Source organism: Oryctolagus cuniculus, chromosome 5 (assembly GCF_051225735.1).
Source record: "Oryctolagus cuniculus isolate XC-2025 breed Fujian yellow rabbit chromosome 5, ASM5122573v1, whole genome shotgun sequence".
NCBI classification, from domain to species: Eukaryota; Metazoa; Chordata; class Mammalia; order Lagomorpha; family Leporidae; genus Oryctolagus; species Oryctolagus cuniculus.
The window spans coordinates 23,754,977-23,779,306 of NC_142871.1; the positions used below are offsets into that span (position 1 = coordinate 23,754,977).

General features: G+C 39.8%; 1 protein-coding gene across 15 annotated transcripts in view; it reads right to left on the reverse strand.

Annotated features, from left to right (window-relative positions):
* UTRN (utrophin) overlaps positions 1-24,330 on the reverse strand; it is a 580,255-nt gene that overhangs the window by 128,235 nt on the left and 427,690 nt on the right. For all 15 annotated transcript variants that reach the window (XM_089333656.1, XM_089333655.1, XM_089333653.1 and 12 more), the window contains one exon: positions 2,891-3,020. In XM_089333656.1, coding sequence (XP_089189782.1) covers positions 2,891-3,020 — 130 coding nt within the window. The remainder of the gene's footprint in view (positions 1-2,890; positions 3,021-24,330) is intronic.

Below are 24,330 nucleotides of genomic sequence, written 5' to 3' on the forward strand. Positions count from 1 at the left end.
GCTAATGTACTTGGAAAAGCAGCGGAAGATGGCTCAACTGAGTGGGCCCCTGCACCCACGTGGGAGACCTAGAGAGAGCTCCTGGCTCCTGGCTTTTGCCTGACCCAGCCCTGGCTGTTACAGCCACTTGGGGAGTGAATCAGTGGATGGAAGATTTTCTCTCTCTCTTTCTCTCTAACTCTGCCTTTCAAATAAATAAAATAAATAAATGTTTAAAAGACCCCTGAGAAGAATCTGTATGAAAATGAAACTACAATTTATTGATATAACAACACTTCTCACTACTCTAAAGAAAATTGCTATGCTTCCCCTTTGCGAAGAACAAGGGAAGCAAGAAGGAAAAAAGAAAATACACACAGATTCAAGGTCAACTTCAACTGGATAAGGTGACACAAGTGAACTTATTTTTCCCCCAGGTATAACAATGAAACCATCCTTGTGCTGTCTTTCTGAGTGATGTCTAACTGTCCTGACAGTCAGGTTCTCTGTGATTGAATCTCACTGCACGGATGCTTGCATGCTCCTTCTCACCTTATCCAGCCACAAGCCTCGGCCTCCAGGCTGGATGCTTTACCTGACTTTCTGCAACACATGGCCACTCTGCTTCTCACGACTGAGCTGAGCGTCTCTTTCTACTGAACCTGATCACTTCCTACCCATACCCTAAGATGAGTCAGGAACAAACCTCAACGCTTCACCCTCAAAGTCATTATTTTTTTTTATTTTTGGGCAGGGTGTTGGGGGAATTCCCATACGGATGGAAGTTTCAGGGCACAGCTGCCTGCCTGGGTATGTACAGTTTTGTATGATCTACATCCTCACCCCTTTGTGCTAGTTTTGATTTGCAAATACATTGAAACTCTCAAGAATACAGGTCTCACACTGCTCTATCCCTGACAATGCTCAGTGGACACACCCACTCCTTCAGCAACTATGTAGTAAAACCCTACTGTAGAGCAGGTGGCAATCTACATGTTACAAAATACATTACTGAAAAAAAAAAAACCTCTTTCTTCATGGAGTTTACATAGGGATGGTAGTGAGATCAAAATAGAATTCATAAAGTGAACAGGTAAACAAATTAATAGAGCATGTGGGGCACTAAATATGAGGCAAGACAGGAAAAGGAGATAAGCAGCACTGAACTTGAGGCAGAGGATGCTTGGGGAAGGCCTCAGTGAAGAGGTGGCCTTGGATAAAGTCACGATGGACTTTGGGAGCACCAACAGGCACCCAGAGGAGGAGCACCCAGGCAGGGAGGATTTTGGGGCCAAGGCCTGTAAATGAGACCACAGAAGGCCAGAGGGACCGGAGGAAGGAGAACAAGAGGGAGAGTAACAGGAGCCCAGGTCAGAGAGGTAGCACGGAGCCAGCTGGCAGACAGCCTGTGAGCTATGCCACAGAATCTGACTTCTCTGAGGAACAGAGCCCGTGGAGGTGTGCAGCAGAGAAGTGACATGATGTGATTTGCAGTTTTCAAATGCTGCTGCCTTTTAAAAGGGGCAGGCAGACCTGGGAACTTGCAATGATACCAATGAGAAGTAATGATGGTGGAAATGGTCAAAAAGTCTGGACTTGGTATATTTTGAATGCAGCAATAACAAGATTTGTGGCTGGAATGGATTGGGCCCAAGAGTGTCCCAAAGGATATTGCCTGCGCAGTCCAGAAGAAGGAGTTGCATGAAGCAAGATCACACACACATGCATGTTGGCTACACACATATTGTATGTCTAAGGAAAACATACATAACACAGTATTCAAAGAAACACTTCTTCAAAGACAGAACTAACAAGAGTGCTTTGCAGAATATTGGGTTTGATGAAAGGTAGAAGAATCCATAATGATATAGGTCCCCAGTGGGCTAACAAAAAGGACTTTGATCCACTATCAGAAAAAATGAATGCCAGACGAGATATTAAGCGCACCCTGAGTGCATGTGTGTGCATGTGTGTGTGTGTGTGTGTGTGTGTAGGTAGCACACATAAAACCATGTTCAAAAAGGCAAGAAAATTAGGGCCTTGATGGGAAATCTACTCCGACTGAAGAGGAGCTTTGTTGCTAGGGCTCAGCAGAAAAGTGGCTACCTGTCTTACTCAGTGCCAGCTACAGTGGAAGAAAGACGTTTCTAACTGTGCTTCCCTTACAAGTAATAACTGGTCATGATTCACATTGCTGGTCGCACCACGAGGCAACCCTTCAGGTTTCCTTTTACTATGTGAAGTGAATGCTGGAAAAATACTTTGAATGGCAATTTCATTCTTAAAAATACATTGGAATTCTTTTATTTTCAATAATGGAGAAACCAGAATAAAGACATATATCCCAAATTCACTATAAATTTTTCTTGAATTTATTAAATGATACATTACTATTTGCTAGTAAGGTAGTTATTTTTCAATTTTAGGATAAAGTACATAAATGCTATAGGGCATTACTTTAAATTACACAAATACTATTGCCAGCTTGTAAAAGAAAGGGATTTTAGTGTCTCATTTTAACAGAAGCTTAAAAAATCTTTATAGATATTTAAATATTTTATACAACTACAATTGTACTTTTAATAACTTTATTCTACTTGCAGTTTTCTTAGGTGATTTGTTTCAAAATAAGAAATATAAATTTCTGTACCTGAGAGGCATTATTTTAATAGTATGCTTTTTAGGTGCATGCATTGTTCTGCAGGAAATTCCATTAAAAACAATGATACTGAAGCATACTGCGATCTCATTTTGTTAATTTAAGAATCTAGATTGTTACATCATGACTATTTGATGAAAGTAACACTTAAAAAGTTCTAAATATTAGACTGGAAATGCTGAGAGTAACTGAATTGTAGTTTTTATTTCCCTAGCACATGCTGTTCTGTGCTGTTAAGGAAATCATTCTCACCTGTTTTTGATTGCAGATTTCTTCTTGGTTCTTCAGGGGCCTCAATTGGCTGATCAGCCAGGAAAACTCGAGCTTGGTCTACAGCATTCAGGACACAATATTCCTTCTCCTTTAACTCACGTCTCAGTGCCTGTGCAAGGAGAAACAAAGTAGGGCTTGTAACTCATGTGTTCATCAAACAATGGAAGATCTTCCACTGGACAACTTCTGACAACACTTGCCAAGGGAATGATTCACAATCAGCATTTAAGCTAAATTAGAAGTGAAAGTGTACATTTTATAAGAAATACAAATAAAAGTAAACATATGATTCGTATAAGACTTAAACATTAAAATAGTGAAAGGAATCAACTTTAAAATATTCACCTAAGGGAAATTATTACAGTGCTTTTGAACTTACATAAGATGTACTTTTAGGGTTTTTACTAATGTCAGATTGTTAAAACAGCCTGTTAAGATACTTTTTTCTTTTAAGAGTGACAAAAAAATTGCATCCAATGGTACAGAGAGGGTAATTTCACAAGTAGTAATGAGATCCTCAGAAGTGTTTCAGATTCTTTAGAATACACTAAGAAAAAAATTAGAGATAGAAACAAATTAAAGCACAGGAAATCAAAACTAAACCAAAGAGAACACATAAAAGACAGTCTCCAATTATCTTAAAATATGTTCCATCTCTCTTGCTGAGGCAATTACTATTTTTCCCTTGTGAGGCTTTTTCATGCAAATCTATGATTCTCAGAACAGTTTGTCTTTTGCACATTTGTTCTTTTAAGTAGAGCTAAACTTTCACCCCTGCACCTAAAAATGTTCTATGATTAAGACTTTAATTGAGTAGGGTTTAAAAACAACAAAACCCATTTAGTGCAAGATAAGAGTAAATGAAGATTTTTTTTCTGTGCTATATTTTAATGTTGTGGCTAAAGCAAAATTGTGGTTAATGTTGTTATCTTTTTTAAATTACACATTTAAACACCTATTAGCTCTAATATTTTCCTTTAGTACAGTTCCCTAGCAACACATAATGAAAAGTTTGTCTTTCAAAATTTTCTAAAATATTTCACTCTAATGGTATTTTAGAAACAATAAAATCATTCCCTCTGAATGTAACTAATTTTTAATAACATGTGACAAAGTCATGTTGGAATGACAGAGTAGTCTCATCCTCTACAGTTGACACAAAGTAAAATCACACACACACACAAATACACACTCACAAATAAACTAGAAATACCAGAATAATCATCTGATGTAAAAAGAGGACACTAAACACCAAAGACCCACTGGCAATGAAATCATAGTTGGGGAGGGATGAAAACTGACAAGGAGTAGGGGAAGACAGAGTGACAGAATATTGTTTTTGGTGATAAGCACTGAAGATATTGATGAATTTCAAGCTATGTATAATCTATTACTTTGATTAAAAAATGACACTCCCATAAAAAGAACCCAACAATCCCCAATTAAGATACATAACAAAGTAGAGGACATGGAATGAAACAAAACATTCTGTAATATCTGGTTTCATTCATGTGTCCCTCCAAGCAACACATATATAACCAAGGGCTGACTGTGAAGCAAGCACAAGTCAACAGCATCCCCAGATCAGTTCTCCCCAATGAGCGGTAAGGGATGACATCGTCAGAGACGAGGGGACAAACACTCCATCATCTTTCATTGAAAAGAGGCAGCTTCTGAAAAAGTTCCTGGGTGTGAAATTTCAGGGAGTGAAAAGATTATCTTCTGATATTTAAAGTTTCTGATACATGGAAATAAGAGACATAAGAACAATGGAAAAAATAGATTTGTAATACAGAAATATATGTGTATATACAAATTGATCTTGAGCTAATTCTTCCTTTAACTGAGATTGTCAGGTTGGCAGAGGAAGAATTTACTTTCAAAACCACCTGGAAATATAAAATAATGATATGAAAAATCATGTTGCTTAAAAATAGCAGTGAAGGGGCTGGCGTTGTGACAAAGCAAATTAAGCCACTAGATATGACACTAGCATACTACTGGTTTGAGTCCTGGGTGCTACATTTCTTTCTTTTTTTAAAAAAAGATTTATTTTATTTATTTGAAAGAGCTACAGAGAGAGGGAGAGACAGAGAGAGAAGTCTTCCATCCTCTGGTTCACTCCCCAGATGGCCACAACAGCCGGAGCTGTGCCGATCCAAAGCCAGGAGCCAGGAGCCACCTCCAGGTCTCCCATGTGCGTGCAGGGGCCCAAGGACTTGGGCCATTTTCTACTGCTATCCCAGGCCATAGTAGAGAGCTGGATCGGAAGAGGAGCAGCCAGAACTAGAACCAGTGTCCGTATGGGATGCCAGCACTTCAACACACTGAGCCACAGCACCGGCCCCCCACTTTTTATTTTTAAAGATTTATTTATTTATTTGAAAGTCAGAGTTACACAGAGAGAAAAGGAGAGGCAGAGAGAGAGAGGGGTCTTCCATCTGCTGGTTCACTCCCCCAATTGGCTGCAACAGCTGGTGCTGCGCCGATCTGAAGCTAGGAGCCAGGAACTTTTTCCGGGTCTTCCAGTGGGTGCAGGGGCCCAAGAACTTGGGCCATCTTTCACTGCTTTCCCAGGCCAGAGCAGAGAGATGCATCAGAAGTGGAGGAGCTGGGACCTGAACCAGTGCCCATATGGGATGCCAGCACTGGAGGTGGTGGCTTTACCTGCTATGCCACAGAGCCAGTCCCAGTTCTCTATTTCTAATTCAGCTCCCTGCTAAAGTGCCAGGAAAAGCAATGGAAGTTGAGCTATGTGCTTGGACCTCTGCACCCACATGGGAGACCTTGATGGAGTTCCAAGCTCTTGGCTTCAGCCTGACCCAGTACCATCTCTTGTGGCCATTTAGGGTATAAGTTAGTAGATGAAAGATCTCTTTCTTTCTTTCTCTCTCTCTCTCTCTCACTCCCCCTCCCTCCCTCCCTCCCTCCCTCTCTCCTTCTGTCCCTTTGCCTTTCAAATAAATGAAAACAATTCTTTTAAAAAACAACATTGAAAACAGTGAGGGCAATATTATCTTTTAAAATTTTCATGGTCAAGAATACTTATCCTCCAAACACTAATGTACCCACTGAGTGTGCTTACAATGGTGTGCAAGGACTGTGATTGATTTCTCCTTTGGGGAACAGAAGTACCAGGAAGGCACCCCTTTAATGCAAGTTGCAGAAGAGAAAGTGAAGCTATTTGAACAATTTTCACTCTGATTTATCAAAGAGGAGGAATAATTCAGTCTTTACAGACTTAGCACAAAAGAGAAAGAAGAAAACACCTATTAGTAATGATAAGGAAGAAAATTAAAACCTGAGATAAGGGACTGACACTTAGTGCGGCAGGTTAAGCTTAGGAGGCCTGCATCCCATATAGGAGTGGCAGTGTTTGGGTCCTGCCCCTGCTTCTGATCCAGCTTCCTGCTAATACAAACCCTGGAAGACAGCAGATGCTGACCCAAGTGCTTGGGTCCCTGCCACTCAGGTTGGAGGCAGAAACAGAGCTTTTGGCTTTTTACTTCAGCCTGGTCATGGTAGACATTTGGAGAGTCAACCAGCAGATGAAAGATTTCTATCTTCCTCCTTCCCTTTCTCCTTCTCTCCCATCCTCCCCCACCCCTTTCCAAGTCACTCTGCCTTTCAAACAAATAAAAAATATACTTTTGAAGAAACTGAGAAGAATAAAGGAGTATGTTGACTCTGGGAAGGAAGAACAGAAGCTGAGTTGGTCCTCTGGGAATAGAACTCATTACTGGGCGTATATTCCACAGAGAGGGAGCCCAGATTGCATGGTGGAAAAAGATGACATGATCCAGAGGACCTGGGTGCAGTCTTCCCGATGGGGAATTCTGCACTCCTCATAATGCATACAATGAGCATTTGGTAGGAGTGTGGGGAAGACGAGGGTAAAGGGGAGATTGGTCTTGGATCTATTCTAAGAATTACAGGACTCCAAATGGAAATTGAAGAGCACTTCAGAAAGCTTGTGAGAAAATTGAATTAAAAGACAAGTTAAGGGGTGGGTGTCTCGGAGCAGTGAGTTAAGCTGCTGCTTGGGATTCCTGTATCCCATATCCAAGTGCTGGTTCAAGTCTTGGCTACTCTGCTTCCAATTCAGTTCCTTGCTAATGTGCCTGGGAAGCAGATGATGGCTCAAATATTTTGTGTCCTGACATGCAGGACATATTGTGCTTTTGTCTATGGAAAAGGCACTTGGGAAAAATAACCTATCAAACTCTCTTATGGCTGGAATTTTACCAATTAACATGGATGCTCTTACAATAGAGACATCTCTTGAACTGTCTGTCTGCCTCTTCTCTCAGATATGCATATCACAAATTCTATCCTCTTGAAGGTCTTCACAACGAAGCCTACTCATCCTATTCATTCGTCCTTTTATATTCCCATTACTCTGCTTGCCCATCTTAAACTTCCTGGGTTTGACATCTTCTGCTATGCAAGGCAGGAAATCAATTATTAAGTCCAAGCTCTCTCATGAAACATAGCTTCTGTGAAGTCAGCGACATTTTTGGTTCCCTCACTGCGGTACACAAAGCATCCAGATTAAGGATGTGCCTGGGATGCAGCAGAGTCTTGGAGGTTCTGAAACCCTTCCAGGTGGAGATGGTGCCTACGTGGAGTCTTGCAGAGAGTAAAGGGTGCTTCCACCAGAGGAAACTGAAGGGAAGTGGAATATGGGAGTTCACAGTGTGCACATGGAGGGAACCAATGACACTTGAGCACCCAGGAGCTTTGCAACTGTGGCTTACGATTCAGGCAGAGGCCAGATCATGGATCACTGTGGGCTTCACATGCATCTGAAACAACCAATAATGGGCCCTGGAAGCCACTGAAGAGCTGAACAAATTGAGGGAGGAAGAACAGTCTCTCGGATTAGCTTTTTTAATTATTATTATCATTGTCAGGTTTTCTAGGTTCATAAAAAACAAGTCTGAGTATAAGAAAGGCCCACAGGACTAGAGAATCTATTTTCCCTCCTGACCACATTAAACTCTCATGCTTCATAAAAAAGATTCTCTCGGCACAGGGTGCCGGCTGGGGAATGTCTCATGAAATCCTTTGATATGCCAACAAGCATGCACACGTTGGAAGCACCCTAAGTAAATAAAAATATGGGGGATGGCCCCAATGCCATCTCCCTACCCAATATCCTAGAGAACAACATATATTTAATAATATCTATTCATAATCTATTTTACAAATTTAATTTTGTTGTTCAATTTGTCCTATTTCAATTATATTTAATTGCATGTCAGAAATAGATTTAATTTTCAACAGCATTATGCATATAATCATTTCACCACCCTTTACTTCTCAATTAGACATAAAAGAAAACCAGCATTTTCCAACCACCTGGTGAACATTAATGATAAGGCAATTAGACTCCAATGAGTTGTTTTGTATACAGAGCTACAAAGAATATTCGGCTTTAAATTCTAATATCACATGTCATTTAAGGGCCTCCTTAAATGAGTATAACATAATCTAATTGGAATTTTTCTATTTTAATGACTTTATATTTTCATCCAAAGCAATTCTGTTTCCAGACAATAACAAGTATTGGTGAGGATGTGAAGGATATGAAACGCTCATGCATCGTTGGTGGGAAGGTAAAATGATGCAGCCACTTTAGAAAATAGGTTGGCAGTTCCTCCAAATGTTAAAGACAGAGTTACCACATGACCCAACAATTCCACCTGTGCATAAATATTGAAGAGAACCGAAAATGATATGGGATGAGCTGCTACCTTACCAATGGGTGGAAACAGAGATTAGAAAAGAAACAGATTACTCAGGGCAGGTGTTTGGCATGGTAGATGACACTTGGAATGCCGGCATTCCATATCAGAGTGGCTGGGTTCAAGTCCTGGCTCTGGTTCCATTATCAGCTTCTGGCTAATACAGGAAGTTAGCAGGAGATGGCTCAAGTAATTGGGTTTATCTAGTAGATCCTAATTGATTTCTTGTTCTTGACTTTGGTCCACCAGCTGTCGTGCATATTTGAGGAGTGACTCACCAAATAGTGTATCTGTCTGTCTCTCTTTCACTGAACCCTTCAACACTATGCCTTTAAATAAACATTTTTAAAGGTAAACATATTAATGGGTTCATGAACATTCATAGCAGCACTCTTCATAATATCCACAATATGGATACAATTCAAATGTGCAGCAACTATGGAAACAAAATGTGGTAAATTCATACAACGAAATCTGATTCACTAATAAAAATGTACAAATACTGATACATTCTACAACATAGAAAAATTTTTAAAACACTCTACTCAGTGAAAGCAGCAAAAAGCTAAACATGAATCTCATAGTATATGATTCCATTTACCATGGCATGTCCCAAAGGGACAAGTCTACAGAGGGACAAAGTAGATTAGTCATTGTTTCAAGCAGGGGGACGCAGGGGTGAGATGGGGAGTGATCAGCCATGGATACAAGGACTCCTTAGGGGGAATGAAAATGCTTTAAAACTAGATTGCATTGGTGATTGCATAATTCTGTGAATAACCTAAAAACCTCTGAACTGTAAAGAGGTAAAGTTTATGATATATGGATGATATTTCTATAAAGTTGACAATAAATTATGTTTTTTATCCAAAAAAAATGTGAGGTAATCTGTTTCTCTTCTAGTCTCCATCCCCACACATTTGCAAAGTAGCAACTCATTCCACATAGTTAGAATGTTCAGTAATAACGTGGATGCCCTCACTTGGTATTTCCCAAGCACTTCCCTCCATCACAGCTGGACCTGGTACACTATGACCATGCATCTGTCCCCTCTGTTAAACTGTGAGTTCTCCCTGGGTAAGACTCAGATTTGAGGCCTTTGAAATCCTCCACAGTACCTAAGCATATATACAAAGAGAGCACTCAGTAAATGCTTGGGAGGGACAAATAAAGGAAGGAATACTTTCAGATTTAAATACTAAGTAGGACTACAAACTATGGCAGAAAATCTGTTCATCCTAAATTGAGATTGATTCCCGCTATTTCTGGATTATTTGAATTACCAATTTTGCAAATTAATAGTAATAATCTTTAGATGTAAAGTTTCATTTTATCATCTATCAGCTACTAATCCATGCTAAGTATTTCAGCCTGCAGTTGTTTTGATTTTATTAATGCCAAATATCATTTTCTCTCTACAGATAAATAAGGAACTGATCTCACTGTCAGAGGTGGTATGGGTTCATTCTATCTGCTCCCTGTTTTCCATAATCTAACCCACGAGGCAACTTTACAGGATACAGTTTTAAAACTACTGCCAGGGGTCAGCACCATGGCGCAATAGGTTAATCCTCTGCCTGCAGCGCCGGAGTCCCATATGGGCGCCGGTTCTAGTCCCGGCTGCTCCTCTTCCCATCCAGCTCTCTGCTGTGGCCTGGGGAAGCAGCAGAAGATGGTCCAAGTCCTTGGGCCCCTGCACCCATGTGGGAGACACAGAAGAAGCACCTGACTCCTGGCTTCAGATCGGGGCAGCTCTGGCCATGTCGGCCATTTGGGGAGTGAACCAACAGAAGGAAGACCTTTCTCTCTGTCTCTCCCTCTCACTTTCTGTAGCTCTACCTGTCAAATAAATAAGTAAAATCTTTAAAAAAATAAAATAAAATAAAATAACCTACTGCCAGTCATTAGAAAGGAAGGGTTTATCCAATTACTATTGTTTATTACACTTAACTAATTTATTTTTCATGATTCTGTGGGCTGGCAATTTAAGCAGTTGCTACCCAGATTTACGTCTGAGGCTTTAATCACCTATGGCTTACATGGGACTGGAGGTCCCATTCAAAATGGCTTTGCGCACTTGTCTGGAAATCATGGCTACCCATGGGCTAGGATACCAAAGTTTCTCTCTACATGGATCCTACTTGCCAATAGGTTGCACTGGGCCTCATCAGCATGCTGGTTAGTGTTCCCAAATAGCACAATTTTCTAAGGTATAGGCTCTAGTGGAACTCTGCATTGAAGGAAATGTTCCAACACAGTAAACACTGGTTGCATGTGATCTGGCACTTGAAATATAGCTGGAAAAGACTAAAGGAATGAATTTTAAATTTATGTAATTATAACTCATTTAAATACAAATGGTCACATGTATCCAAAGGTTAGCATCTTTTGCAGAGCTCTGGAGTTTGTACGCTACTTTTGTCAGAAGTTATGGTTTCAGCCAAGTCATGAGGACAGCTCAGGATAAAAGAATGCACTTCATTTCTCAATGATGGGAGCAACACTGTCACTCTGCAGCAGGACTGTGGCACAGGAAGACATGATTAATTACTATATCAATTTAATATAGATAGGAAAAAGAGATGGATGGTTGGTAATGATTAATCTAAGTGGCCAAAACTGTAGAAAGACACTGATATATGAACAAAAATCTAAAGGAAGTGAGGGATCAGGCCATGAAACTATCTGTGAAAGAGCAATCTAGGCAGAGAGAACAGAAAGTACAAAGGCCCTGAGGTAGGCATATGCCCAGGCTTGCAGGCCGGTAATGCAAGGACCAAGTAAGGGAAAGATGACAGTGATCGCTTCTGTATAACTATTTTACATCATGAAAGTTAGTGGGAATGTCCTTTTAGTTAATAGGAGAGACACCTGGCAACCACACACTTCATGCACTGGATATGTGGCTATTTTGCTGACCCAAGGCTTAGCCACCGAGCTAAAAGAGTTCTTGGCTAGAAACCTATCACAAAACTTATGCATCTTCCATGCCAGAAGATAGGTGGAAGGACCCAATCGCACATCCAACAAATGCATGTAAATTGTAGTTTTGTCCTACATACAGAGGACCAGCTCCAGCTATAACAAGGAGGGAGGTGCAAAACAATTACAAAAATAAAACTCTTATTTTTTCTAATTAAAATATTTGTTTATTTTAACTGAGAGAGAGAGAGAGTGCACACTTGCTCTTCCATCTGCTGATTCACTCCCCTAATTCCGGAAGACCAGGGTCAAAGCCAGGAACCAGGAAGTCCATGCAGAGCCAGATCTCCCAAGTGTGGTAGGAACCCAAGTGCTAGAGCTATCAGCTGCTGCTTCCCAGTATGCACACTACCAGGAAGCTGGAATAGAGAGCAGGATTCAATCCCAGGCACTTCAACAAGGGACACAGGCTTTTCAAGTGACATCTCAACTTGTAGGCCAAATGCCCACCCCTGAACATTTATATTAAAAGTTGTGTGTTCTGCATGGGAGACCAGGAGGAAGCTCCTGGCTCCTGGCTTCTGATCAGTGCAGCTCTGGCCATTGTGGCCAACTGGGGAGTAGCCCAGTGGAAGAAAGACCTCTCTCTCTCTCTGCTTCTCCTTCTCTCTCTGTGTAACTCTGACTGCCAATAAAAAATAAATAAATCTTAAAAAAATAAAGAAAAGTTGTGTGCTCTGAGCTAGAAGGGGATATAGAAGAGGATGTAATTAATAGAAGGGGATATAATTCCAGATACTTGAAGAGTCAAGAGTAAAAAATGGCCAGTAAAATGGTTGTCTCATGTTCATAAGAAAACAGTCAACTTCTCTCCCATCCTAAGGTAGCATTAAAGTATATAATTTTCCCCAAAAAATTTCCACCAAAAAATAAAAGCTTTGAAACACATATTAAACTCATACTATACATAAAGAAGTATGTTAGGCACGAAAGAAGAATAATCTTTAAGAAAATAGAAAATCTATAGTCTAAACAGGAAGAGAGAATAATGCTGGCAGAATATAGCAGAGTCACAAATCTTTGAGACTGCTACAAATGGGCACTGCAGAGCCCATCATATACAAAAACACAGAGGGCAGGGGTCAATCTTATCAAAGACATGTAGACTTCTCAAAAACATGTGAACCACATACTGAAATTGGAATTACAAGCCATTAGAGGAAAAGCTATTCAAAAAAAAACAATAAACAAACGTAAGGCAATCTAGCGTCTTGTTGTTTTCCCTGCAATATGCCTTCTGCCTGCTCATTTAAACTAAATGAAGGTCTGAAATGTGAGACTAATGAAGACCTTAACGTAAACATCAGAATTCAGCTCCCCAAAGCGGAGTTTTCATTCTCATCAGATTTTCTAAGAGCCCAGCATCACATTTATGAGAGCCCACCCTCCTCCTGTGCCACCTCTCTGGATCTCTCAAACTCAGGGCGCTCTCTGGTCATTACCAGTATTCCTCTGAGTGGCAGGCAGTAGAATAAACTGCTGCTTGTTCAACTTTAAATGCCTGTGGAGAGATTCTCAATTATCTTTTAATGGTCTGAGAACATTTCTCCCCACCTACAATAAGTCAGTGGGAAGGACAGGGGATTAAGGGATAAAGAGGCATAAAAAAGTGAGTGGCATGACTTAGGCCAGGAACACTCACAAGTCAATCAGCTGCTTTTCATTTTCATCATAAGCATAGCATCAGCTCACAGTAATTGCTGCATTGCTGCCAAGCAAACAACAGTAATATCAGTTATTCCTGGCAGCGCTCACATAGACAGGATCCTGCAGGTCTCTTCAGAAGAAAACAGCACCTAAGAGAAGCGAGAGGTCTGAGGAGGGAACTTCCTTCTAGCTTCGCCTAGGAATCCCTCACATTGGACTGTGATGATAGGAGAAGGAAATGCAAACATGTGGGATATACTAAAGTTGAATGTTATCCCCTTTCTTTAAATAACAACTCTTTTATTTGTTTAAAGATTTATTTATGTACATGAGAGGCAGAGCTACAGTCAGAGAGAGGGAAAGACAGAGTGGGAGCTCCTCCATTGCTGATTCACTCCCCAAAAATGGCTGTCATGGCCAGAGTTGGGCTGATCCGAAGCCAGGCGTCAGAGGCTTCTTTTGGGTCTCCTACATGGATGCAGGGCCCCATGCACTTCTGCTGCCTTCCCAAGGCCCTTAGCAGAGAGCTGGATTGGAAGTGGAGCAGCTGGGACTTGAACCGGTGCCCATATGAGATGCCAACAGCAGCTTAACCTACTATGCCACAGTGCCAGCCTTCAACTCTTACTTCTTTATTCAATCTATAGCCAGTATCCAAATTGCTTGTATATCAAGCTCCAAAGTTTGCTAAGGTGCACTTAAAATTTTCTAGACCATGATATTAAAACAAGAAAGAAATCAGATCCTGTCACTCTCCTACTTAAAACCCTCCAGTGGCTTCCTGATGCACTCAGGAAATTCTCAATGTCTCATTAAGATCTGGACCCTCTTCTTATGTATCCTCATCTCCTAATAAGATCCTAATTTCTAGCTTCAAAGTCCTTATTTCTCTTCTTAGAATAGGCCAAGCTTCGCCCACACCCAACTTGACCTTTGCAATTCAAAAGGCATTTGTTTCAAATCCTCAATGGCTGTTTTTTTTTTTTTTTCCTGATTAGATCACAGTACTCCAGTACTCCATACAATTCAGATGAAGAAATGAATAAATCAACATAAAAGAAAACATGGGACCTCATGAAACCTTAATTAGAAGGTAACTGATGGAGGAAAATTCCTTGGAAATGGGAAGAGTTCTGACAAAGCACGTTTGTGGAACAACTAAGCATCGAGGGGTAAGGAGTCACCGCCTTATAGCCCTTCATGGAAGAAGTTATCTTGACACAAATGCCTGTATGCTTTCTTAGCCAGTCTCACAGACAGACCCTAACTGGTAAGAGCTAAAGAAATCCACGGGGCTTATTCTTTCTGGCCATTTAAGGACCCAGCTCCAATGACAGGTACACCATCAGGATACACATCACCCCACCCTCTGCTACATTCCTACAGCACTGGGTGTGCGGGCCTGTTCGGCACATGCTCTGCCGTGGCCTCTTTGCAATCCTGACTCCTGCACCAAGCTAAATTCCCTCTAAAGACTCACCTTTGTGCCTGACAAGCAATAGTGGAAACTCAGTAAAATTTTGTATGAATGAATGAGATGTTAAATATATTGTTTTGCAGGATAAATATTTGCAGCCCAAAGCCTTATACTACAGCCCAGTTCACACCACGGAGGCACAACCTAACCTGACATGATCCCTTAGGCCTGTCCCTTAACTGTTTTGGGCATCATATAAACAACACCTGTCACTTTACTAACTTCATAGATGAGACAGTAAATGGGAACATATTTCAACACTCTTCAGCACTACAGAATAACAGCTTACTGTCAACATGACAATAACCTAATGTCCTACCATCATTCTCAGCTCTTCTCCAAAATGGAAATTCTTTCAAGGACTCTCTTCATTGTTATTTGAGGAGGAAGCTTGGGGCTATTTTATCTACAATTTTGGGTGGCCAATATCAGTACCCAAACCACCAGGAGCAGGAACAACTGAAGTTACTTAATTTAACCCTTCTAAGGGGTTAAAAACCATGAATAATGAGACTCCCTAAGATTAAGTCCAAATGTCTGATAAGGAGAATACTGTGTTGCATGATGCTTCTACCACTTTGGAGTCTTTAAAATCAAAGAAATAAATGTGGCGTCTTTTTATTAGCCAATTTGGTCCAAAACAGAAGACCTTAAGCTCTGGGGAGATAAAAATGGCCAATGAGAGCATGTCATACAAACAAATTTGACAAAAAATATCACATTTTTTCAGCAAACCAGGGATAGGCACAGCAAAATCAAATGCAGCTGAACCAAATCTCCTTTTCCTTCTCTTTGGGAAAGAACCCTGAGTCAGGTGCCTGATATCCTCCTACTTGTTTCTAATCCCCACCTTGTCACTGAGCACCAATATTTCAATGCTAATAACGCAGTTCTCAGAAAAGAGGGACACAGATGAGAAATCACCCTCAAGGATGCAGTGAAGCTGCACTTCATACCTTACTGGAGGTGGAAAATTGGTGCGATCATTTGGGAAAACAGGTTGGCAATATATCAAATGTCATTACTATGATCATACTGTGTGAAACAAGAATTTCACCTCTGGGGATATATCCTAGGAAAATGATCCAGAAAAAGCTGAAAACACGAAAGAGTTCATTATAACATTACTTACGATTTTAAAAAAACTGGAAACAATTTAAATATCCAACACCTGGAAAATATTTAGATTTACTATGATATGGTCACACAGGGACCACTTGCATAACCTTGAAAAATTATTGTGATAATGACCACATTAGCAACATTGAAGAAATCATATGACATCTGAATAAAAAGTACAGCATAAAAACTGGGCACCCTATTAAAACTGGGTAAAAGGTGAATACACAAAAGGTAAAAAATGCAAATTGTTGTGCTACATAGTAATAATATTATGGCTAATTTTTGTTCTTTATTTTCATAATTCAAAATTGTATGTTATAAAGAATGCCTAATAGAGTTAATTTATCACTGAAAAAATTGGTACTTTTAAAAATATACATTTATTTATTTATTTATTTGAATCTCAGAGTTAGAGAGAGAGAGAGAGGTATATACACACACACACAGACCTTCCATTCACTGATTCACTCCCCAGATGGTTGCAAAGACCACGGTTAGGCCAGGCCAGAGCCAGAAGCCAGGAGTTTCATCTGAGTCTCCCATGTGGGTGGCAGAAGCCCAAACACTTGGGTCATCCTCCAGTGATTTTCTCAGGCCATTAACAGGGAGCTGGATCTGAAGTAGAGCAGCCAGGACACCAACCTGTGCCCATTTGGGATGCTGGTATCTCAGGAGACCACTACACTACAGTGATGGCCCCAGAAATTGGTACTTTTTAAAATATGGTATTTTTTAATTAAGTTTTTCTTTTTATTTAATTGACAAAAATGTATAAATTGTATAACATGTTTTGAAGTATGGAAACTGTGAAATGACTAAATTGTGATAATTCATCTAACATCTCACACACTGCTTTTTGTGGTGAGAACACCTAAAATCTATGCTAAGCAATTTTCAAGAATATAATACATTGTTATTGATTATAGTCACCATGTTATACAATAGATCTCTTGAACAAATTACTACTTTTAAAGAACAGCATTATTAAGAATTATAAATATGTTAGAAACCTTCTTTTTATATCTGCAACAACCATAAAACTTTTCCATTAGGTTTTACTCCATTGATCACACTGAGGTTAGATCTATTTGTAATTAAGCTATTCCCCTGGTGCTTTAGAAATCTTAACTCATTTAGCTTCTAAAGGTATGAAATTTCAGAGAGAGGTTGGCAGGACACTGGGAGAATCGGCAATATCCCACATTTACCGTTATAGCCTATATCTTAAAAACTATCTCACCAATCAAAAATATATCAATTCATTTTCTCCCATATAAAGATCCTTCCCACTCTTGATGGGGATGACTTATGCAATATTAAGACAGAAAAAAGATAACTTATTAACTGACTACAATCTTAAAGAATAAACAATTATGTGGGTTAATTTTCTTACATTTTTAATGTGATATAATTGAAATTATTTCCAGCTTCTGAAAAAGTAATATAACCTCTAGTTGTAAGTCAGTTATTATATTTTTTAAGGATTCAGTTATTTAAAATAGAAATATCTTAGAATGTAACGTTCTTTAGAACATGAACAAGTGAAACAGGATTACAGAGACATTACAAAAGGACTCATTCCCTTGGCTTACACTGAATTCAGTTAACACTCGACAAATAGTTCTGGAGCAAAGCGTAGAACAGGAATGCATAGAGTACCACACATGAACAAAGAGTTGACCAAAAAGGCAAGGAACCCGGTGAGAAGATGACAAGTGCTATGGAAGAAGAAAGAAGCAGAACAGGGTGAGAAGGATCTGGCATGGTGGGAAGGGAGTTGCAGTTAAAGACGAGAACTCTGGATAGGCTGTGTTAGGAAGGTGTTGTAGAGCAAACATTTGAAAGCAGTGAAGGGGAGTTAACGAACAGACATCAGAGAAAGAATGTCAAGGCATAGGGGCCGGCGCTGTGGTGTAGAAGGTAAAGCCACTGTCTGCAAGAGCCGTCATCCCATATGTACGCTGGTTCGAGTCCCTGCTGCTCCACTTCTGATCCAGCTCTCTGCTATGGCCTGGGAAAGCAGCAGAAGATGGCCCAAGTCCTTGGGCCCCCGCACTTGCGTGGGAGACCTGGAAGAATCTCCTGGCTTCTTGCAGCTGACTGGGGAGTGAACCAGAAGATGGAAGACTCTCTCTGCCTCTCTGTAACTCTGCCTGTCAAATTAATAAATAAATCTTTAAAAAAAAAAAAAAAAAAGAATGTCGGGGCATAGGAGACTGTGGCACTGTGATTCAGAGCACAATAAGGGAACGATGTAGCCAAAACCAATGTATAGGCAAAAAGCAGCAAGAGATGAGGCAACCAAGGCGGAGGGACAGGTCATTGAGGGCCATGCAGATAATTCTAGGACTGTGGCTTTTACTCTTATTCAGATAGGAGGACACTGAGGCATTGGACTTATTTTCACAGGAGCAATCTAGCCGCCGTGCTGAAAGCACTTGAGATAGATGGTGGTGAGAGATGGCAGATTCAGATTCTGTAGTGTGAAGAGTGACCCAGTAGGACTTCCTAGCATACTGAATAGGAGAGATAAACAGGATTGAATGAGATTATTATTTTTTTCCAAAGCAACTGAAATAGGATTTCTATGCACCGAAATGGATAAGCCTGGGTAGAACGAGTTTGAGAGACCAGTAAAAAGAACAGTTTGGATGCATTAACAGTGAGATGTGTCCTTTACCAAGTTGGTATGCCATGTAAACAGATATGTATTTGGGACTGGTTGCCATATAGATAGCATTTAACCCATGGAAGGAGTGGCTCCAGAGAAGTTGGCATAGTCTGACACCTGGTGCATCCTAATTTTAGATTGGAGAGAAGGAAGAACAAGAAGGGGGTACTGTGAAGGAGCTACCAGGGAGGTGAGAACAGACGCAGGAGAATGCAACATCAGAGAGGTCAAGAACAGGGTGCAGAGGAATAATTAATGAGTTGATAGGAAAGAGAAGGATTGTCAGTGAAACCCTGGTCAAAGGTGAGCAAGCACCAACAGACATGACAAGTTACAATGAGGGGCGTGCAGCTCCGACTCGGGGCTCAGGATGCCTCACTGAGAAGACAGAGGACACTTAAAGTAAGTTTGAAGAGTCTTCCATTATTATAGAAGAGTTACATGTTGTACAGGCCATCTGGAAAAAGTTCATGGAAAATGCACATTATAAAAACATTATGTATGGACTTCGATTTTTTTTTAAACAAAATGAACAATCTTTTAGTTTCATTTTCCATGAACTTTTTGAAGTTCTCTTACATGTATCAGAACATATATATGAATGGCCTTGATACAAACAGGTCTGGCTAAATAACTGGTGGAGTCCAGTGCAAAGTGAAGTTGCAGGGCCCTTTGTGCAAATATTACTAAGAATTTCAAGATGGCAGCAGCAAGGAATTAAGCCAAGTGACAGGCCCTTGAAAAAACCAGGCCCTGTGTAACTGCCTAAGATGACTTTGAAGCTAGCCCTAGTTACACCGCATATGAACTGTAACAAATAGATGCATTGCTGGTACAGCAGGCTCCTTTAGTTTTTCTATGAAAAAAAAAAAAAACTTAACTGCCTACTGGAGAATACAAGCTGAAAAAAAAAATACAAAATGACACAAACATAAGGAGAATCTGCTAGAGTGTAATTTACTCCCCGTCTCAACTTGCTTCCAAAGCTACATCAGCATATATGGATCTGAAGTCATTATAGTATGACAGCAAAAAAAAAAAAAGGACAGAAGAGTCATTAAATTTATAGCACTAATAAAACTACATAAAAAGGGGAAAGAAGGCAGGCTCACTTTTCATTGATATGCAGACAAAATTTTTAAAATCTCCTTCACAGTGTCTTAAAATTTTTGGTGAACATCCCCAAATGTGGAGTTCATTTATAAATTCATTCTTATTCCTCACCCCATTGGCACTAAAAAAATGCTGACTCAGAATTCTACGTATGAAAAACTAAACACAGGCAGGTATGCTACAGCTTTTCACAGTAATAAAACAGAATTCTTGGGGCCAGCGCTATGACGCAGCGGGTTAACATCCTGGCCTGAATCCCATATGGGCACCGGTTCTAGTGCCGGCTGCTCCTCTTCTGATCCAGCTCTCTGCTATTGCCTGGGAAAGCAGTAGAAGATGGCCCATGTTCTTGAGCCCCTGCACCCACATGAGAGACCTGGAAGAAGCTCCTGGCTCCTAGCTTCGGATCTGCGCAGCTCTGGCCATTGAGGCCATCTTGGGAGTGAACCATCGGATGGAAGACCTCTCTCTCCCTGCCTCTCCTCTCTGTGTAACTCTGCCTTTTAAATAAATAAATAAATCTTTTAAAAAAAAAAACAATAAAAATAAAACAATTCTTCTCTACACTCTAAACTGTGAACATACACAAATGTATTCCTTCTTCCCACAAAAATAGGCAATACCTACTATTATCGGGCACTGTACTGGTGTTGAACTTTTTTTTTCTCCTCCCGCCTTATTCTAAGTATAATTAAAGATTAGTAAACAGCACTTCTCATTGTATTGCATTATCCATGAAATACAGTGGCTAACATGGAGGACTTTCTCCCCCAGCAGGTGCTATTGCACTCTAATGACTTCTCACTGATTCCAAGGTATCTTTCAGGTCAAAGGCAGCTTGCTCTGTGGAGTCTTCCCCAATTTTCCCAGGCACAAATAATCACGGTTCATCTGTGCATCCCTGGCTGTGTGTTCCTGGCACACTGCAGTGCTTTGGATATCGACTGGGGTTGTTTTTAAGCTTGTCTCTGCTGGTAGGGAATTCTATGACAGCAAACACTGTTTTATGAACTAACACACTCATGGTATACCCCAAACTATGTGGCAAGCATCATGTGTAACACAGAAGTCTCCTACATGAAGAAATGAATTGCTAGATGAAAGGAATGGTATGTCCAGAGGTAGTTCTTTAGGATTAGACTGAATAAAGGAGTGGACTTTATTGACTGGTCTTGCAGTTCTCAATTCATTTCTACGTTTGTTATCCATTCTTAATTTCACCACTAGTGAGTGACAGATATTAGCCTGCCCATCCAAAACTGAACATTGTGTATCCCTTTGAGTTAAGGTTCCAATTACATCTAGCAGACTTAGGAGACAGATACAAGTGCAAACAACTAACTGGGGTGTTGGCAGCCAGGTATAGGCTCTCTTACAGAACTGCTGCTTTAGGCCTGCACACAAGTCCTACTTCTACTGACTGACCTTAGGGATTTGTGTTTTCTAAGAAAGAAGTTGACATGGGTGGCAAAGGTTGAGGGGAAACTTGAAAATTCATTTTTAAAAATTTTAGAAAAAGGCCAATTTCCCATTTTAAGTAACATAGCAAGATCTCAAACATACAGATTTGCAGGCAGTCTCAGATTACATTACCAGTGGGACTAACACCCTCTACCACTACCACATGCAAACACAAAGACACAAAGAGTGTCTAAAACCAATGGTGAGGTATTACTGTTTTGAAGACAATGTTAGAATTTGTTATTTTAATGAATATGTTTGCTAATGTATTTTGGAAATTCAGCATAAGGCCTAGATGTCCTGTCTCTAAATATAATAAGATTTGAACCTAAGAATTAAATTAGGTTAAGCAAAGGACAGAGTAGCCCTAAGGGAAAGGATACACATAAAAGAAATTAAACCTGAATCACCCACTTTGATTATTTTTGGTGACTTGTTTTTCTAAAATGAAACATGCAATCTATTAGATAGTGTGTTAGAACACTGATAATTATGCCCTACATAAATTAATATTTACATTGTTATGAAAATGAAGTACCAAATGGTGGAGTTAGAATCATGCCAGGGGGTCCCAATACAATCCCATCAAGGTGGCATGTACCAATGCCATCTCACTAGTCCAAGTGATCAATTTCAGTTCACAATTGATCACACTGATAGGTCTAAGAGTCAAAGGGGTCACACAAACAAGACTAGTGTCTGCTAATACTAACTGATAGAATCAAAAAGGGAGAGAACGATCCATCATGGGAAGCAGGATACACAATAGACTCATAGAATGGCAGATGTCCTAAATAGCACTCTGGCCTCAGAATCAGCCCTTAAGGCATCCAGATATGGCTGAAGAGCCCATGAGAGTATTTTAGGCATGGAAAGCCAAGACACTCTGGAAAAAAAAAAAAAAAAAAAAAAAAAACCACCTAAATGAAAGATCTCTGTGAGTGAGATCCCAGTGGAAAGAATGGGGCCATCAAAGAAGGAGGTACCTTTCTCTGAAGGGAGGATAGAACTTCCACTTTGACTATGACCTTGTCGGAATAAGATCGAAGTCGGTGAACTCAAAAGGCTTCCATAGACCTGGCAACTCATGACTAGAGCCTAGGGAGATTACTGACGCCATAAACAAGAGTACCAAATTGTTAAATCAACAACAGGAGTCACTGTGCACTTACTTCTCATGTGGGATCTGTCCTTAATGTGTTATCCAATGTGAAGTAATGCTATAACTACTGAGTGGGAGGGAAATTGTGGGGGGGGGGGGGCATTGTAATCCATTAACTGTACTTTGAAAATTTGTATTTACTAAATAAAAAATAAATAAATAAAAGAAAATGAAGTACAAACTGAACAGTAAAACACTGCATCTACAATTTCATCCAGTCTTAGAGTATTGCACTGAAGCAAAACCATAACATTACAAATAAACCCTGTGATTACATAAATGAGTATTGTAGGTGCTTTGTAAGTAATTATTGATTGAATTATAACCTCTCATTCTTGAAAGTGAAGTTGTGGAGCTGGTGTTGTAGCATAGTGGATAAAGCCGCTCCGTGCAACACCAACATCCAATTTGGACCCTGGTTCAAGTCCTGGCTGCTCCAACTTATGATCCAGCTCCTTGCTAATGTGCTTGGGAAAGCAGCAGAATATGGTTATAGAGTTTAGGCCCCTGCACCTACATGGGAGACCCAGAAGAAGCTCCTGGCTCCTGGCTTTGGTCTGGCCCAGCGCTAGCCATTGTGACCATTTGGGAAATGAAAAAGTGGATGGAAGATCTCTCTGTCTCTCCCTCTCTCTGTAACTATGTCTTTCAAATAAACAAAATAAATTGTTTTTTAAAAAAGAAATGTAAGTGACCTCATTTTCTAAAAAGTTTAAAAATGATGCTAAAAATTTGATGTGTCATCAACTTTATCCATTTACTCTAAAATGGTCATTAAAATACTACATATTTTAAAGTAGCAATTGATTTTAACATATGAAGGAATTACATGAGAAAAATAATATTGTGTTGTTTAACAATTCGATACTTGTAACATTTGGAAGGTGACTCTGTGTAATTTAACAGGCTAACTCTAGGTAGTAAATGGGAGCTAGTTATGTTGAGGTTTATAGTTATTTTTGATGGTAAATTCTGGGTATTAATACAATTTTATTTTATTAAAACTGCTCTATAGCCTAGTTTCAAACAAAACACAATGATCAAAACTATCAAGACAGATTCACAGCAATTATGGGAGCAGATATCAGCCCCTATTTACTGAGTGTTTATTATGTGACAGGCACCAGGCCAAACACTTTACCATCAAAGCCACATGACTACTACTACTATTACTACTCTTACTCTTACTACTAGTACTTATCATTATCAGATCATTAGTAACACTTAATGAATATGCTTATGTTAAAACATTGAAATGGTATTTATTATTGATATTGCTGAACATCTATCCGTGTTCTAAGTCATTGGTTAAAACATCCAAGAACCAAAAGGCATTTAATCAAGGGTCCGGCATGTCTCATGTCAATTCCTAAGGCATTTAAATTACAGAGGGAAATGATAGCAATCCATGAATCACTTACTTCAATAGATGAGAGAAAGGTTTTCAGCAGTTACTTTGCCATGGGGCTTTCTGCCTGCACACTGCTCAGGGCTGCTACATTTTTCAAGCAACATCAACCTCATTAGCTACTCTATTTTCTACTTTGTTTTTTGGACTATAGAATGTTTGTCATGATCTGGAAATCAACTGTGATATGCTTGGATCCTGTTTTTCTTATATTTTATTTATAATTGCTAGGTGTTTGAACAGATGGAGTGCACTGAAGCATGACCTTACCATATCATTCATACTGGAAGTCCCAAAGCCATTATCTAAAGTTATAAAAGTGTAATACACCTTTTGGATTCAGCCAACAAATCATAATCACAGCAATTTTAGGAATAGGTATTATTCAAATATATCGTTAACATGCAGAAGTTGTGCCTTACTCTTCTTTGTATATAGAAACATCAACTTTAACATTCAGTGAATAGTGTAGGTGGATGGGAGGGATGGATGTGTGCGTGGATGGATTAATGGGAAGAAAGGAATTAATGGGAAGGAAGAAAGGATAGCTGGAGAGAGGAATGGATGGATGATGAAGTGATTGGCACTGCCATTATCAAAAAATGGCTATTAAAAGTGTAATTAAAGAA